The following is an 18772-nucleotide window of genomic DNA, read 5'->3' as shown; positions in this document are numbered from 1 at the left end:
CAGCAGTGGGAATTGGTCTCTGAAAGAGCGAATAATCTCTGGGCATGTAAAAGAGGGCCTGGCAGCTTAAAGAACTTTAACAACAGAGCCCTGGAGGTTAATCACAGGACCTTTTCACTCTGCACCTAAGCCTTACCTGTGGGGAAAGAGGAAGCTAGTAAAAAGTCCCTGAAAACAATTAAGACATTCGTAAAAACTGAAACAGGGAGGTAAGAGTCACACATCTCTACCAGGCTGGGTGCTCAAAGGCTACATGCAGACAATACCAGACTTTCCCTCACTTACTTGTAATTGACCCCAGAAGGCTAGGAAGTATTCCAGTGGGCCCCTGGGTGGTGTCTCCTAACCACTGCTAGGACTTGGATGCATTACCAAGCAGGAATTCCCAGCAACACAAGTTTATAACCTAGGAGTGTTTATCTTGGCAGGCATTACCAAACATTTAAATGGCTCCAGTCCAGTAAAAGTAGTTTTCATTAAGTGAGTGCTTATGCTAGATATATCTTTGTAATATTATTGCACTTATTTGCCAATAAAAAAGCTATAATCATTAGCCCAATTTTATCAATGGGAGGAGAACAAGAAAGTTGAAGCCACGTAAGGTCACACTGCTGATAGAATCATAGGAAGGGTTTAAAACAGATTGGTTGGCTTTATCACCCATTCTCTTTATAAGCAACATTCTTAATATAAAGATATGAAAGGGCTAAAAAAAATAGAAGTATAAATCCCCTACTAGCATGGCTTCAACTATATAAAGAAAAAAAATTGAAACTTCTAATTGCAATGAGAAATCTTACCAAACTTAAAAAAAATAGCTCTAGTAGACAAAATCTGCACAAAAGAATGTGAATACACAATTGATAAACATGTAAGAAGCATCATACCAACAACAGCATAATGCATATACTTTTAAAACACAAGAACATTTTACAAAATTGAATATCTGTGGGAAGTTTCAACACATTTTAGAGTATCAAAATGATAGACAGGGGTATGTATACTCTATAGTTAAATGTAATTGAACTGTGAGATATTTTCAAAAAGAAAATTAGAAAAGTCTACATTTGGAAATTAAGAAATGCACTATTGAATAAATGGTTCATCTGTCAAAAAAGTCACAATAGACATTAGAAACGATTGTACTTTGAACTAAATGGTGATGAAAATTTTGTACCTCAAATCTGTGCTTCGGGACTGGCGAGGTGGCTCATCAGCTAACAGTGCTTACTGCTCTTGCAGAGGACCTGGGCTTGGTTCCCAGCACCCACACAGGCAGCTCACAGCAGCCTGTAACTCCAATTCCAGAGGATCTGGTACCCTCTTCTGGCCTCTGCAGGTATCTGTGCACGCAGGTACACACACACACATACATACACATAAAGAAAGATAACTTATAACTTCTTTTTGTCTGTGCGTAGAGGAAAATTAACAGATATAATAACAACAAAAGGCTATACATCAACAAGTCATACATCCAGATCTATAAATAAAATTAAAAACAAAAATCAGCAGTTAAGAGTCAAATAAAAGGTATTATAAATATGAGAGCAGAATAAATAAAATAGAAGACAAACACACAGAGCCTTAAGCAAAGAACCTAGGAGGTGGTTCTTTAGAAATAGTAATAAGGATAGTGTTCTATTGACACTTGGATCTTGAATGTTCCCCAATGGCCCATGGTGCTGTAGGAGGTACAGTCTAGGGGAAGGAAGTCATGACACAAGGTTGATGGTCTTGAAGGGACTGTTGAGAGGCTGGTCTTTTCCTTTTCTGTGCTCTGCGGCCACAGTAAGGGACCGCTTTCCTCTAACCCAGGCTCCCTGCCATGATACATACCTTGCTGCAGACAGAGAAGAGCGGAGCTGAGGCACCATGGGCCTCTGAAACTGCAAGCAAAATTAAATATTTTCTTCTTTTAAAGTTAGTTATCTTGCATGCTTGTTGCAATGACAATTGACTAACAAAGCGGGGAAAGAAAGCCACAAAGAAGACATGTTAAGAAAGGCGGGTGGGAATGCCCACAGGTCCTGTTACTATTAAAAAGATATTAGGGCAATTAATTTGAAAAATTTCACGATTTTATGTGTATTTCTGAGACATGCAACATCAAAAATAATAGAAAATAAAATTAAAAGTATTGAAAAGTTCAATTTATAATTTAAAATCTTCTTTTTAAAGATTTAAAAGGACTCCAGCCTCAGATGATTTTACTGGTGAATACTATTAATTTTTTTATTTAAAATCATTCCAGAAAAATGTAACTCCTTCCAAGGATTAAAAAAATAAGGTAAACTGTCTAGTTTTAAAAGACCCAGGACCAAATAAGAAAATTATGATCACTTAATAAGGCTAATATCAGATATGGTTGTTTAGTTTTGTTTTGTTTTTTTGTTTTTGTTTTTTGAGACCAGTTTCTCTGTAGCTTTGGAGCCTGTTGGCCTGGAACTAGCTCTTGTAGACCAGCCTGGCCCCAAACTCACAGAGATCCGCCCTGCCTCTGTCTCCTGAGTGCTGGGATTAAAGGCGTGTACCGCCACCGCCTGGCACAAATTGAATCTAGTGACAAAGACAAGAATAGTGGAATGCTGCCTTAGCAACAATTTTTGCCTACTTCATGAATATAGGACTTTCTTTTTTTATTTTGAAAATTAGGTCGTGTAATTCACTTCTTTGACCACGAATAGTAAAATGGAGTCATGTAGTATAATCGGTTCAACTAACAGCATAAAAATTTTTCCTCTAAAATTCACCATCAATCCATTTTACTAAAGCAAGTAAATAGATGTAAATTTCACAAATGAGCAATAGATGGGAAATCCCTTCGTCTGACAAAAGGTCCAGAAAGAACCATATCCACTCATAATGCTATTAATTAGCTTAGTTCTCTGATGATTTCATTCATCATGTATCCTGGTCCCTCTCTTCCCCCACTGTTTCTTATTTTCCTCCAATGCCTATCAATATCCATTCCTTCCTACCTGTCTCTTTCTCAGATTCTTGATTTTTGGTTTGGTGTTTGGACCCGTTGAGTCTAACTAACACCATCGGTGTGACCATTGATTTAAAACTATCCTTTGGAGCCTGCTGGGGGGACCAGTTATATCCACAAATGATGGGGCAGTGACACTCCCTTTTCCTGAGTCTGTCCACAGAAGTAGTTTAGCAGGGAGGCATCTGGTCTCCTGGGTCTGTTCCTCATTCTTGCCTGGCTGTTGACCGGCCCATTCTTTATAGATTCAGTGCAGGCAGCTACCATTGTTAAGAATTTGTGATTGCAATGACCATGTCATGCCCAGAGGATGGCATTCCATAACTCTTCTCCCTGTCTTCTAGATCTTCCATTCTTTCTATCCCATCTTCCCTGGGCTTTAGAGGGAATAATACAATTATCTTCCTTAGTGCTGAACACTTAACTGTCATGTAGTCTCAGGACCTTGTATAGCCATGAACCTTGGCATTCACATTAGAAAAGAGAGGCTTCTCTGATTAAAGACGAGAGGGTCTATGGATACAAATGTTTATACAAATGCCTTCTAAAAGGCAGCTCAATGCTGTGTCGTTGAGCTGAAGAACAGAAGTAAGTTCCCCCTGAAGGGCCTATGACCTTGCCTGCAGGTTTGCGGTAGCACGTATGGATTGTTTCCCATGGAGTGGGCCCCAAATCCAAAGAATGGCTGATTATTCCCTTGGCAGTTGTGCCACTGCTTGGCAGGTTGGTATTGTACTTCATAGGGGTCATAGCTGGGTAAAACCTTTAAAGTTTTGTTTTCCCCTGCATGGCACCTTCTGGGACTATGATGGCTAACTGGCAAGAAGGAAGCATCCAGCTTGGTTCTACCTGAATTTCTCATCCAAGTTGTGTGGTGTCCTCAGAAATAGGGTCTTATCATCTATCAGTGTAGGCAACCAAGAGAAATGCAGGGACACACATGCCTTGTATAGGAGCCCTCTAGGGCCCCCTCGACTAGCAACTCCTAAGGAATACTTCCCACAGCTGTTGCTGTAAACCTCATAGCTTTTATGGCCACCATCACTGTTTTGCATTCAAATGTGAGTTATCAACAAATAAGTTAAAAAAGAAAGAAAGAAAAAGATAAACGAAGGTATAAGTTTCCCAAGGAAAGCAGCCAACGTTTACAAATAACATACTTCCACTATTGTGTGTATAGAAAATAAAACTGAATCTACAATGGATTATCAGAATGAATAGGTCAATTTAATCAAACACCTAGGAAGTAAGTCAGGCTGATATTTAAATCTCTTTGCAAACAAATCACTAAACATTGCAGATATAAATAAAAGGAAACCAAAATAAACACAGACATGATCTGCTTGGACACCAGAAGACTGAACACATCTAGATACTCACATCAATTCAGTTAAGAGGCAAACAGACATTTTTGTACACATGCATATATGTGCATGTCTGTAACTCGAGACACTGCTTTTAAAACAATGATGGTATCTTAGTGAGGGTTTCTATTGCTGTGAAGAGACGCTATGACCCCGGCAACTCTCATAAAGGAAAACATTTAATTGGGGTGTCTCACTTACAGTTTAGAGGTTTATTCCATTATCTTCATGCTGGGACATGAAGGACAGCAGGCAAGTAGATACGACACTGGAGAAGTAGTTGAGAGTCCTTTATCTTGTAGGCAACAGGAAGTGATCTGAGATACTGGGCAGTATCTTGAACATAGGAGACCTCAGTGCCCACCTCCACAATGACACACTTCCTCTAACAAGTCCACACCTACTCCAACAAGGCCACATCTCCTAATAGTGCCACTTCCTTTGGGGACCATTTTCTTTCAAACCACCCCGATGGTAACAAAATAGAGTAGGAATGCATGGCATATTGCAAATGATAAAGAAGGTGGGCATCGTGGTTCTACAAGCCATTGGTGTTTATTAGAACGTGACAGTACTAAACACATATAGACAAACAGACCAATAAAAATGGAGCAGTCACAAAGGACTTAGACAAAGGCCAGAAGACTAAAAATACCTGAACGCTTATGTGTGATGGTTTTTCCCATGGCAGGGACCCCTCAAACCAGCTCACACTAATTAAGTATCTTGGGGTGGGGCAAGCCATTGGAAATTTGTCCTCCTGGAAAATCTAATCTGCAGAAAGACCTGAGAACCAGTCCTCTCAACATACACTCACCTCACACCTTACATAGGGCTCCCTAAATCTTTATGAGTGAATGGTGTTTTAATGTTTTATTTATAATGTATTTATTTAGTGGTGCTGGAGATTGAACTCAGGGCCTCACACGTGCTACTGAGACTAAGCCTGATTCCAGTTTGTTGTTTTCACTCTTTAGGAAGACGGAAAACCTGACAGCCGTGTATTACAAGACTCTGAAGTTCTCCCGAAATAGTTCTCCCAAATCTCATCCCTTCTCATCTCAATCCGACCAAGTCAGATTTTTCATACTGTGTAGCCATTTCCCTTTTTCCTCAGTTTCCCTCACCTGCATCTCTATCATCTTGTTTAGCAAACAAAAGTGGTTTTTGAGGATTTTCATTGAAAAGTGAGGGGAAATGGAGGGTATTTAAAATTGAGCCTACCCTCTCCTTCAGATGCTGTTCTTTATGGCTTGTGCTTCCCTAGGTATCTGTCAGCAATATAATCAGAAAAGAAAAGAATTTTCAATTATGGAATGATGTCAAGGCTGAGCTCCGAGTTTGCTTGGAGGCCCTTATGACTCCAGGCTCCAAGGAGTCAATATCTACCCACTCAGCCAGTGAAAAGGCGCGAGAGCAGAAGGGTGTCACCAGGACTGCTAGAATGGAGCAGCTGCCTGGGTGTATAACCTTAGCAGTTATAGGGCTCCTACTCAGGAGGACCTTGTCTTAGTTTAGAGCTTGCTGTCAGTATTTGGACATTCTTCATAATTTATGAGTAAGATGCTACACTTTCATTTTGCAGTAGGCTGTTAATGAGACAGCCAGTTCTGTGCCTAAGGAAGGGGGTTTCAGACTGACTTTCTGGATTTTATAGCTTAAAACAAAACGAATAATAATAATAACAACAACAATAATATAAACAGCCACTTTTCTAATGCTCCTGAAACACTTTCTCTGCCTTCTCAGAAGCTGTTTCCTCTTTCAGCTCTGTAGTCTTCACGGCTATGGCAGCCGAGAGTTCTCTTACTATGTTGTAGAATCTCTGATGCTTGTTTCCTGTTCACGACCAACATTTTTGCGACACCCCAGAAAGACTTTCCACCACCTGGCTCTGATGCCTCGTCTTGTCTTGGTGCCGTTTCTTCTCCTCCATTCTCTGCGATGCTGCACTTGGTCTACTCTCATCCTTGCCCATTCCACACCCTCCGGTGATGTTCTGATCACATAGAGCCTTCTCTGTTTTGGGATCCATGGCCTGCTGCTTTCTGGCGTCTGATGGCTGTCATGTGCTTTTCCTTCTGCCTGGAAAAACTCGTCTATCATTATAGCACTCTGTTCACATTGACCTTTATTCCATTTGATCGATCCAGATGTTAGCTTTCATTATATTATTTATTTATTAAATATATTTTTATAATTTTACATAAATATATATTTATAATTTAATATATTTACTTATGTTAAAACTCCAGTGCTCTCCCACCCATTCTTTCCTTCACGGTACCTTAGACATTCCTCTGCCCAGCAGACTGATATGTACCGTGGGATGCCATGTACGTGGTTTGTTCTCTTTCCATACCCCCTCCCAAATGAGTCAGTTCTTGATTTGGAATACAAATAAGCCAGTCTTCATACATGGATTCCCGAGTCCATGTACCTCCCTCATCATAGTCTGAATGCATTATAACATAACCGAATCTAGCTTCCTTGGTGAGAACGCATCTGCCTTACTTATGGTGCTAACCTTGATGCTGCTTCTCTGGCTCCATAAATATTTGCTAAATTCAAAGATGAGTGAGTGAATAAGGGTGTATGGATACGATCCTTCTGACTGAGGCTTTTGTTTGTTTGTTTTTAACTTCGAATGTCTCCTTATCTCCTTTCTCGACCCATTACTTAACACATCCTAGGCTCTCCGTGCTCATGTGGGAAATCAATATCTGCAATGACTCGTGTGGTCATTGACCATTCCCTTGGGACCTGACCCCATGCCCTGTGCCTGGAAAATCATCCCTGTAAGTACAGACCTGACTTGGGGCTGCATTCCTCCAGGGGCGAGGGCGTTTGCATCTCAGCTGAGACTCTCTCAGGTCCAAGCGGATGCTTTTCCCTCTATGTTCTCCTAAGCCCAAACCAATGCTACATTGGTACTGTTGTGACTGTTTGTGCAAAGCAGAGAGAATTATAGCAAGCTTTAGAGAAGAGGAGGAACCATGAGAGAACACTGGGGGCTGCCCTTGCTTTTGTTGCTTCTGTAGATAGCCAGGGCTGGCTCTTTAGCATGGAGTTTTAAGAGACTCCTCCACTATTCACTGCCAACCTCTTCCCACAATCTCCCTCTATTTTCTACTACCCATTGTGTGGCTTCTCCCTGGGGACCATCAGAGTGTCAGGTATCTCCCTCCTCAGTACTTTCCTGCCTCCCTCTCTTCTGGTGAGCATTTTCCTTCTTAGGTCAGCTCCAGCTTCTGTCTGAAGCGCTCTTCTCTCAAGAAAGCAAGAAATTGGGGTTTCTCCCACTCCGGTGTCCAGCTCTGTTTCTTTGTATGACATCCCCAGGGACTTCTCTCTGCTAGAGTGCTGAGAAGATCATAGGAACCAATAGACTCAGGGTTGTACGGAAGATTGACAGGAGGGCTCCGGGGAGACTGAATGCTGAGCTGCCGTGCTTACTATCGTCTAGTGACGGTCTAGGAAAACTCAGAGAAATCAATGTGCGTCCCATAAACATAAGGCCAAGTGTGGTCCTAGCCAGGCTGGAGCTCCTCAGAAATGGTATAGGGGGTGTTTTGAGAGAGGCAGCTCCGTATCGTTAGAAATGCTCACCCCAAGGTTGCAGACACCATTGGCGTGGGAGAGATGCCGAATCCTGTAGGAGGCTAGCCACTAGCTACAGAGAGCTTGCTAGGGTTTCCTCTTTACTTTCAAGCTTCTGCAATTTCATTATAGGGGTCTAACCCTGTAATGCAGTTTAAATTTCAAAATACTGTACTTAATTAGCTGTTTTTCTAAACTCCTTCTGAAGTAAACGAGTTTCATACAGTGGTAATTAGTTTATTGGTAGAAACAATAGCAAAGTCTGAAGCATGCATATTTTTGTGAATGTGGCAAAAACACAAGAAAGCCTGCCTATTATTATTCCTTCACTGTTTTCCATAACTGAGATCTTTCAGTATCCCTGTGAGGTTGTAACAATAACTTAACCTGGTTAATAAATAATGTGGAAATAAAGAACAACTAATAATAAGGAATATTCCACAAATACTGGAGCCGGATTAATCAGTCTTGGGACAAATGAGCATGAGTTTCTTATTAATTGACATTCTTACAACCGGAATGAGCCCAGAAGGCAAGATCATATTTAAGGAAGCAATCATTGTCTTTTGTAGGTCACAATTGGCTCTTTGGCACAGCTGCTCCTGTTGGGTCACTTGGTAGCTGGGACACTTGGTAGACCTGTGCTACAATGTGTGCGGTACACTCAGGGAGCTGTGGCTTCTCTAATCAGTCAGCTACAATGATCAAAGCATGACAGGAGTGACTCACTCACAGGAGGTCTTACTATGCTTTGGAAAGTACAGATATTGGTGGTCAGGCAGTCAGAGTTGTCCCGGAAGACCGGACAACTGAAGGAAGACAGAAACATGGAACTGGCATCCTTTTAACTTCTGATCTGCCACATTAGTGTCTGCTTTGGCTTTTAAAGTTCACAGCAGCTGCTTCTTCTCAAGCCTCAGACTGAATTCTGGACAGGAAGAAGGAAGTCACCTAGAGGAAAGGGTAGTATCCATTCCAAGTAAAAGACCATTCTGGGAAACTGTAGCAAGCATAAGCTCATATCTCATTGGTCAGAATTGTGTCACATGTTCAGTTCTTTTTCTCATCTTTTATTTATTTACTTATTTATTAAAAATTTCCACCTCTTCCCCACCTCCCTTTTCCCTCCCTCTCCCCACCTTCCCCTCCCCACCTCCCTCTCCCTCTCTAGTCTTAAGAACAGTCAGGGTTCCCTGCCCCTTGGGAAGTCCAAGGTCCTCCCCCATCCATGTGTTCAGTTCTTGGTAAGAAAGACTGGAAATACAGTGATTTAACTGTATCTAACTGTATCTAACTGTATCCACCTACAACCATAGCCAGACTTTCATTCTCCAAACCAGACTTAAGTTTTGGTGTTAAGCAGGAGGGCAGATAGGCCAGGCAACTGGCAGCCTCTGCCTTGCTTGTTTGTGCCTGGCTGTGGTGAGGTAGGCTTTACTCTCTGTTTCTTGAGAAGACTTCCGGCATGGACGCTAAGCTATGGAGGATGCCTCCATTCCAAGGACTTTATGTGGGCCTTATACTGTCCTTTTCTCTATTGATAGCCCCAAGATACAATTTGAAACATCTCTGGTTTCAGGCTGGGAGCCATCACTGGCCCCGGGAGGCTGCTTGAGGACCATCACATTTACACGAGCATGTCTCCTGTACTGAAGGAAGGACTTAGTACCCTCAATCATGTTGTGACTTCTCTCCCATATTGCACCCCACCCCCAGGTGGAACCCAAGTCCCTTCCTCCTGGACACACTGTTCTTGCTGTCTGTTAACACTCAACAGACAGCCCGGCAATCCTGCTTAGAACAAAACAACACCTTGAGATTGGTTACAGGCCAACGGGAGGTCTTACCTTTAAATAAGAAAAGGTTTATGGTTCCCCTGACACATGTCAGGGAGGCCTGTCTGGCAGAACTCAGGAAGAACAACTAAAACCAGAAGGCTTGCATTTTAGAATCGTCAGGGACGAAAACTGACAGAGACAAAGACCATCCAGTCTATCCTGCTGCAGAGGAAGACTCCTGAGCCCGGAGAGAGTGAGAGTCTCACTGATGCTGTGCTATGGCAGATCTCCAAGACGGAGCTGGCGGGAAGGAGAACCCCAGAGCAGGGTAGAGGGCTTTCTTTGGCTTTTGACTGGGTCTGCATTACATTCATTATTTAAGCACCTGTGAGCATGGGGATGCTCTGATGCTATAGATAATTAAGGCAAAAGCTACAGGGCGGCATATGGTGTTGTGGCTACCAGATCTGATCCCCAATCTGCCATGCTTTGGTTAGTGACACTTATCTGTTCTTTAGTGTACTCACTCGCAAAGGAAAACCATGGCAACATACCTTATGTGCTTTTGGGAGGATGAGATGGAATTGATATGCAGAACAGGATCCATTGACAGTGGGTAGAGATGCTTGCTCTTGTAGGGCTAGTTACCCACTACTCCAAGCAAGTTCATAGGCCTTGAATCTTGCAAAGTTGCCCGGTGTGCATCTTGAAGAAGTACGCCAAAGAGCCAGCGGAAATACTATGGTTTAGTCTGGGTGGTTGATTCTTGTTCTTCTCATATCACGAAATGATGGATTAGCCTGCCAGCCAGTCAGTGCGACATGAAATACGTGAACTGTGGTAACTGTACACTTTTATGAAAAAATGGTCTTTTCTGTTTGTATTTGCTCTCTGAGTAGGAGTGACTGCCTTGGCTTTTCTTTTTAAAAATATGATAAGATGAAGTCCCCCCCCTCCAATCTTTGTAGCAGCTTATGAGAAACAATAACACTAAAGATGTATATGCATAGAACTATCATGCAAATCAACTTCTGTTCTTAACATTAACAGACTCTAAGTTTGGCAATACTTTAATTTTCTAAAAAGTGCTATGGTAGTTGACCACGTTTTGAAATTGCCTTTGTCTTGTTTGATACTTGAAAGGCATGAAAAATTTCCCTCCACTTCCTCGCCCTCTCCCAGGGGTCATTTCCCCCTCTCTTTTCTTTGCCCTGCTTGCCCTCTGACCTTGCCTAGCTCCGCTGTTTCCACGGACTTCTGAATCTAATTAATGTCTTAGTGGCTATATAAATGAATTATGTAGCCAGGAGGATGTTGGAAACTTTGAAGAAAGTGCATTCCTTAGGGAAAACCTGGTTTTCTTAAAAAAAAAAAAAATAATGGAATGCACATTTCCAGGTGGTAGGATGTGAGTACTGTGTAAAACCTCAATCATACACTCACACTTGATAAATATCCGTTGTCTGACAACAGACAAAACCTTAGAAGCATCGGATTTGACATCTGGGCAATTCTCAGCCATTGTGGAGGGTGGCTGAGCGGACAGATTATCCATATATGTTGCCATCCCAAACTGGCTTCAGCCACCTGACTAGGATATTGGCTTCCCTCCCCCTTCCCTTTTCCAGTCAATTTACAACCGTTCGCAGGGAGTATGCTCTCAGAGGATCTCTGAAATGGCCCTGGCTGTCCGTGGCCCAGAATATTCTACAAAACTCTGGACAGCAGGAAAGTAAGGAGGAGGGGCCATAGTGAAGTTCTTAACTAGAGGATACTGTCAGGGAGCCCAAGGCAGAGATGGTCCCTTTGCCCCATGTTTCCATGGAAACAAAGGAGGAGTGATGACAGCCAGCACAGCCGCACCATCTGCTCAGGACCTGGAGAATAAGGGGGAAAAAAACCAGAAAGGTACCTTGGATCCCTGGCTAGAGCCACCTCTGAGCTACCTGTGAAGAGGAAAGGAAAGACCTGAGGACACTGGAGCTCCTGGCTAGATTTAAAAATCTATCCTGTCCTGGGGCTTGGCATATTAACATCTAATTTGCAAGCAAAAAGCCTGGAGGGGTTATTTGCAAATCCTTGATAGAGTTACAAACACCCTGGAAGCCTCTGGAAGGAGAAGCTGATTGAGTGAGGTATCTGCAGCTTCCCTGGACTAGGAAAGACTGGTGTTGTGAGAAGTGATGGGAGAGGAGAGGGAGGGCGGGCTGGAGAGCTTGAGGAGGCTCCGTTATCTTCCTGGAAGGCCATCCACAGAGCTAGCTCTTTTGTAGAGGAATGGCAGGGTTATGATGGCGATGATAATGATGTTGATGATGATGGTGTGTGTGTGTGTGTGTGTGTGTGTGTGTGTGTGTGTGTGTGTGACAGAGAGAGAGAGAGAGAGAGAGAGAGAGAGAGAGAGAGAGAGAAAGAGATTGATTGTACTGCTTCCCCAAAGCCATCTTTGAGTTCCAGTCATGTCTTGAAAATGTCATGAATTGATAATGTTAGGCCAAGTTTCTCCTGGTTCTTGAGCAAGGAAAACTCAGGGAGATGCCATAGATTTGCCTCTAGGTGCATACAGGAGGCTTCCAGTTCCAGGGGAGCAGGATGAGGATGAAGTCCTTGCCAACAGCACGTGTGTGCACTGTGTTGAGCAGGATCCATTTCTTATTCATTTTATTTTGTGGATTTCGCACAAACCAGCCAACCAAAAAGCCAGCCAGCTTTCCAGGGAAACTCGGTAGTCCTTTCTCAGTGGCCCTCTCCTGGGCGGGTGGTTCCCTTCAGCTCCCAGTAGGACAAGTTGCTTCTCCCTCAGGAGAAAAGTCCCTTGGGTCTTCAGGATGTACAAAGGCTACAACAGTTTCAATTATTATTATTATTTTTAAATTTAGGCAGTCTCTTGCTTCTTTACAAAACAATAAAAACTAACTAAACAAAACCCAAGCAAAGAAAAGCCCCCAAACCTTCAAACAAAACCAAACTCACTACCAAATGCAGCAGCAGCAGCAGCAGCAGCAGCAACAACAACAACAACAACAACAACTCAACAACGCAACAAATCCAAACCCCTTGACCTTTAGTTCTGGCATTCCAATTCTAGAGTGTACCAGCATCTCCATCTTTTCTGTCCCTTCCCCCTTTCCTTCCCTACCTTTTTGTCTTCATTGTCTCAAGGTTTAAATTTTGACTAGGCTAGGTGCTTGATTTGGTTCAGACACTCAACGGTTCCATAAAGTATAAAATAGTAAATTCTTCCAACGAGTCTCATTAACTCGTCTACATTTTACTAGGGAAAAGTATTCATTTTCAATTTATTTCCATCATAGCGTAGGCAAAAAACAGTATTTACAACAACATTTTGGGCTTCTTCCAAAGCCCCCATTCTCCAAGTGGGTTCTATTCACAGAAACATCCACCGGAAATAAAACACTAATGCATCTGTCCTCCAGTTAAAGTTCCCAAACAGAAAATACATTATTTGTGAAGAAACATTTAAAACGTACCCACAGTGAAATTACTTTAGGCTCAAGTACACTTAAATGTAAACATCAGGCCCCAGAGTTGAAATTCAAATATACATCTGTCAGTTGCTACATAGCTTTTTTTGGAGAGACGTTTTATGAATAAACCTTCTCCCAGGCTCTAAACCCTCTTGCTTTCTTGCGTTTTCTGGGACCTATTTATCTTCAGTGACTGCGAGGAGGCTTGAAACTGTATCCTGAACCTCGAGCACGGCATGGGACCCGCAGTAAACATGGTTCTGTTTGTTCTTCAGCGGCCTCTTTTGTATAAACAGATGTGGTGGGAAGGGAAGGGAAGCCAGGGGCGGAGGTCTCCTTTCTGGAGAAGATTCCCAGCTGCAGCCAGGAGCCCAAGGAACAGGACACATTTCTTGTTCAGGCCTTGGAACTTGCAGTTCTTCCAGACAGGGGCCGTTCCCCTCTCGCTCTCCTCCACCCTCCATCCCCAGCCTTTGTTCCTGGGAAGGCTGTCTCCATGTGATGTCTATAGCTCACTTTTGCCAGAGCAAACATTTCCAAGAGGGTTTATGCTAAGTAGTTATCTGTAAGGCAGATTTTCCCCCTTTTCTCCAAATACACTGTAGACTAAGATTTTGGACTCCAGCCCTTCACACCTGTACTTTTTCCTATATTCATATTCCCTTTGTTCTTTTGTAGCCTTCGACTAAGGGGGGGGGGGAGGTAAAGGAGGGAAGTTGTTGGCTTGTAAAATAACAATTCCATTCCTCCAGACTGATTTGATGCAGACTCTGCCTTCATTTAGCGATTGATATTTTCGCATTCTTTCTGGATGTTAATAAAGGAAGAACTATTTATTCCAAAGCTGGGGGAAGAAAAGGATAGGGTCGAAAGCTTTGCGGTCCAGTTTCAGACAGGAAAGAACTCGAAGTGACCTTTTGACTTTCTGTGACCCGAACTTCGTTAATTCTCCTTCAGGTGTGGATGAAGTCAAGAAGAGGTGCTCCTAGGTTGATTTCTATCAAAGGGGCTAATTTTTTTGGCGGCCCCACACGGTGGCTCTTCTTGTCTAGAAAAGGAACAAAGGGCAACACACTGCAAAAGCTTCCTCTAAGCATGCGGGTTTGGTGAAAGCAGTGAGCTTTACTTGGTGCTGCTCTCTTCAGGAATTCTGGGGAATCCGGAACCCAGAAGCTGTAGCCAAGAGCAGGGGAGGGACGCCCCCCCCCCGCCCCCGCATGGGTTCCTCATTTTAGAGCAGAAGCATAGAGTTGACTATAGATCCTCTCTACATCTACACTTTCCACTCTCAAAGTGTATATAATAACGAGCGAGAAGGGAACATTCTTTCAAACCAAGGGAGTAATAATAGCAAGGGCTTGATTTTTTTTTTTTTTTTACAAGCCACAGTGGTACTTTATCATCCTTCCAGCTGACAATCTGCCACTCTGCAGACAGGAGAGGCGTCGGGAAGTTTGTAGTGGAAACCCAGAGGCCTTTCCAGTATGAAATAAAAAGAAAGGAGGCTGGTTTCCAGGGACCGGCCAGCTGAGAGGTAGCGGGATACCTCGCCCCCCCCCCCCCAAACCCCGCGAGGCCAAACTGCTGCTGAGAGCAGGTCTTCTTGGAAGACGCTTCCTTCCCGCTTCCTCTTTTATTTCACTTAAGTTACTGGCTCCAGATATTTGAAACGATTTGTTTTCGGCGCTGCCGTGGGCTGCACAGTTAACTCTCACCGCGCCTGGGGCGGCCAGGGCATTTCCTTCCCAGCATCCATCCACCCCAGGTCTGCAAAGCTGCACACCACCCGAGGCAGCGCCCCGCCGGTTCCGCTTAATTCGCGAAGGCCGAGGAAGTACTCGCAGGACCCAGGGCGAGGGCGGGAGGCAAGGGGCTGCGGCAGGCCGGCCCCGGCTCCGCAGAGCATCATTCCTCGCCGTCCCCTCCCTCTCGCAGGACGTCCCCTGCAACCCTTGGGGCTGCCGAGGGTCACGAGAGATGGAGGGGCGCGGGTGAGGGCGAGCCGGAGGCCGGCGGCAGGGCAAGAGAGAGGGCGCGGGACCCCGAGGAGCCGCACAGGGAGCGCGGGGAGCGCAGGGGCGCGCGGGGCGGGCGCGGCGCGGGGCTCACGACGCGCGCGCGCCTCGGCCTCGCCCGCGCACACGCGCCTCCCGGAGGAGAAAGAGGCGGGCGGGCGCAGAGCACCGCGCCGGCGGCTGCAGCGGGCCGGGCCGCCGCGAGGGAGGGGCGGAGGGGCGGAGGGGCGGAGGGGCGGAGGGGCTGAGGGGCGGGCGCAGGCCGGGAGGGGGCGGCGGCGCGTCGAGCTCACGGCTCTCAGCGAGTGTGCCTGCGCGCGAGCCGGCGAGCGGGTGAGTGCGCCGGCCGCTGCCACACGCCGGGCCGGCCGGGAGTCGGGGGCCGCGGGGGTGCCGGGCGCTGCGAGCCGGGGAAGGGTGGCGGGCGGACGGCGGCGGCTCGGGCGCGGCCGGGATGCACCTTAGCGGGCGCCTTTCGTTGCAGCGCGCGGGCGGCCCGAGCCTTGGCGGCGGCGGCGGACACAGCAGCGGCTGCGGCGGCGGTGCTGACACCTCCCACCATGGACAGCTTCGACTTAGCCCTGCTCCAGGAATGGGACCTCGAGTCGCTGTGGTAAGTCCCGGTGCTGAATGCTCAGAGAGCCGCGGCGGCCCCGCGCGCCCTCACCTGGGCCGGGACGCCGGGTGCCCGCCGCCGTGGGGGTGGGGTGGGTCGGGGGCGCCCGCCTAGCCGGCTCCTTGCAGCCTTGGCGGGCTGGATGCACGGCCGCCTTCCCGTCAATTTGTCGGTCTCCCTCCCTGTCCCCTCCCCTCGGTGCTGCCTGCGCCAGCTCAAGGGGCCGGTGGTCTGGGTGCCAGAGGAGGAGCGCAGCGGTGGAGGGAAAAAGAAGCGATTTTTAGAACGTGTCACTGATGCCCGAGAACCCATCCCTCATCCCGCAGCCCCTCTCAGCTCCTTTCCTTCGGATTGTGCTCCTTCCAGCTCTCCGAGAACCTCAGGCTCACCCCTGTGACCCCCTAGAGTTGGTACCGCTGCGAAGTGCTTTTGAGAGGATGCTCTCTAGCCTGTTCCCTGCATGCCCCGAGTCTTGGCGCCTGCATCCTCCCTCCGTCTGCCCTACCCACTCCCACTCGAGATGGAAAAGTGAACACCCGGGGCAGGAGGCCAGTGTGTCTCCGTACCCGAATTCCAGAGGCCTTGGTCCAGGGAGACTCGTTTCCCGGAGGTTCACAATTCCTTTGCACCTTTTCTTCACACCTTCCCAGGACTGAACTCCTTGTCACTCCTCACCCCGGTCCCTTTTTGTCAAGCTCAAAGCTGGCAGCCTGGAATGCACTTGGAGTCCCGATTCTTGGGATGCTCACATTGGGGAGCTTCTGTAGGTAAATCACAGGTAGAAGCAATTGAATTCCAGTTGCAGTTGTCTGAAAAAAAAATTTCATTGGCTGCTTCAGCATCCCTCACATTGCCCCCCCCCCCACCCTCTTAAATGTTTCCAACCAGCCCTATTCAGGTGGTAAAATTACTGCTTGTATATTCCTGGAGGAACTTGTGTTATGTTTAATATTTACGGGGATGAACATCTGCTGGAACAAGTGTATTAACTGCTCTCTGTTCTGCCTCTGGTAATCGCTGATTGTGGAGCGGTTTCCTTCTTTTTAATTCAGTAAAGAGTTCACATGTGTCTAAAACTGCAAGTGGTGTGCACATGAATATGCAATGCACAATTTTAAAAGCTAAACTGCTTTATGATTTATGGCTCATACATCGATGGTATGTGGCCATGTGGCTCTTTTCAGTGATTTAGGCTCGCGGTGACTTTTATTTTCCTAAAGACAGGTGTAACAAAATAAACTAGACACAAAGCTTGCGCATTATCGAGCAGTTTCTTATAAAAGATCCGATGGTGACTCCAGCTTGCTCTGCATAATGCTAGCGCCTATAAAACACACAAGGATGGGCTCTAATGCAATAAAACTTGTATATATTACACTGGCAACTTCAAAGAGCTAGTGTAGAGAGAATATGGAACATGTTATTACTCTATAAAAGTTGCTAATTACTGTGTTGCTGTTCCTGGGGTTATTCCAGCCTTTCATTTACAGATAGCTATTATTTTACAGGTTTACCTTTTGAAATGTTGGTTTCTGGCACAAATTCAATAGCTTCCCAGATAACAACTGTCTTTCTAAAGACGACTTTTGCTTTTTAAAATGTAGGCAGGCTTGTAGTCAAAGGGAAGAACTTACTGTTTTGAGATACTTTTTTGCTGCTTTATCCGTTTTCTGGTTCAAATTGAACTCCTGTAGGTGTTTATAAGTTGTATTTTGAGATGATCAGTGATAATCTATAGACCTTTTGGGGTGAGGACTCAAGCTGCGTCCTCAGTCCCCAGTAAATTACCCCGAACACTGTCACAGAATTTCTGCTGAATTGACCTGAACTTTATCCCATCTAAATTGTTATTATTTATTTGTTCTTTCTTTATTTTAATTTATTTTGAGACACGATCTCTCAACGTAGCCCAGGCTGTCTTGGAACTTGCTGTGTAGAATGGGCTGGCCTCGAACTACACAGAGCAGTTTACCTCTGTTTCACTAGTGTTAGCATTAAAGACGTATACCACAGCTTGAAAGCATTTTTAAAGCTTTTGTACACTCCAGTATGTATACATTATGGCTTATGAAAGCACATAGGATTTCTTGACTGTTGATAGTAGAACAGTTTGGCTTAAGAGAGTGTTTAATTTTGCGGATATAGAATTTACATTTATGAAAGCTTACCTTCAGGTAAAGTTGAAGATAAGCCAAACTATTTGAGTGTACATTTCAAACGTGTTGGACATTTTCTTAGTGATATATCACTTTTTGCATGGCATTTCTAACTCAGTTTTAGGATTTATTAAAGATTTTATGTTTATAGTTTACTTTTAAGTTCACGAGTGATCAAAAATTAAAAAAAAATAATCTTTCTGTCTCCCGCTCTCTCCTTCCCTTTCTCCCCCTTTTGCTTGATTTTGAGAGACGGTCCTGGTGTGCAAACCAGGATGGCTTCAAACTCAAGGCAATCTTCCTGGCTCAGCCTGCTGAGTTCTGGGGTAACAGACATGCATCACTCACACCTAGTGCATTTGATTACTTTCTGTGTGTCTGATATTTTCATATTTTCTTGTTTGAATCTGATAATATCTCTGAAGTGATGTGATAGTACTCTCATTTTGTAGATGAGAAAATAGATTTAAACTCTTTGGTAACTATAGTGAGATAAAAAAAATGACAGCAGATATTTCAAAACTGATATTTACCGAACAGTATGAGTTATCAGTGACATGTACATCATATGTTTTATCTCATTTGTTCTTCAACAAGAAACTTGCAAAATAAGTACTGCTGTTGGTCTTTTTTTTTTTTCAGACAGGGAAATTGAAGATGGAGCGATCAGGTAGCCTGCCCGAGTTCACACAGTTCAGACTTGATTAAGAATTAGCTTCAAGGCCCACTTTTCTGGTATCAATCTTATGCATTTTTCAGAATA

At 44.8% G+C, this 18772-nt stretch overlaps 1 protein-coding gene across 5 annotated transcripts in view; it reads left to right on the top strand.

The window, feature by feature from the left end:
- Aff3 (ALF transcription elongation factor 3) overlaps positions 1-18772 on the top strand; it is a 511084-nt gene that overhangs the window by 21834 nt on the left and 470478 nt on the right. For all 5 annotated transcript variants that reach the window (XM_087898095.1, XM_087898094.1, XM_087898092.1 and 2 more), the window contains exon 2: positions 15722-15850. In XM_087898095.1, coding sequence (XP_087754221.1) covers positions 15830-15850 — 21 coding nt within the window. In that variant the 5' untranslated portion in view covers positions 15722-15829. The remainder of the gene's footprint in view (positions 1-15721; positions 15851-18772) is intronic.

The sequence above is a fragment of the Myodes glareolus genome, chromosome 18, assembly GCF_982192425.1.
Source record: "Myodes glareolus chromosome 18, mMyoGla1.1, whole genome shotgun sequence".
NCBI classification, from domain to species: Eukaryota; Metazoa; Chordata; class Mammalia; order Rodentia; family Cricetidae; genus Myodes; species Myodes glareolus.
The sequence above is the reverse complement of the archived record's forward strand: the minus strand, read 5'-3'. Positions and strand labels throughout refer to the sequence as shown.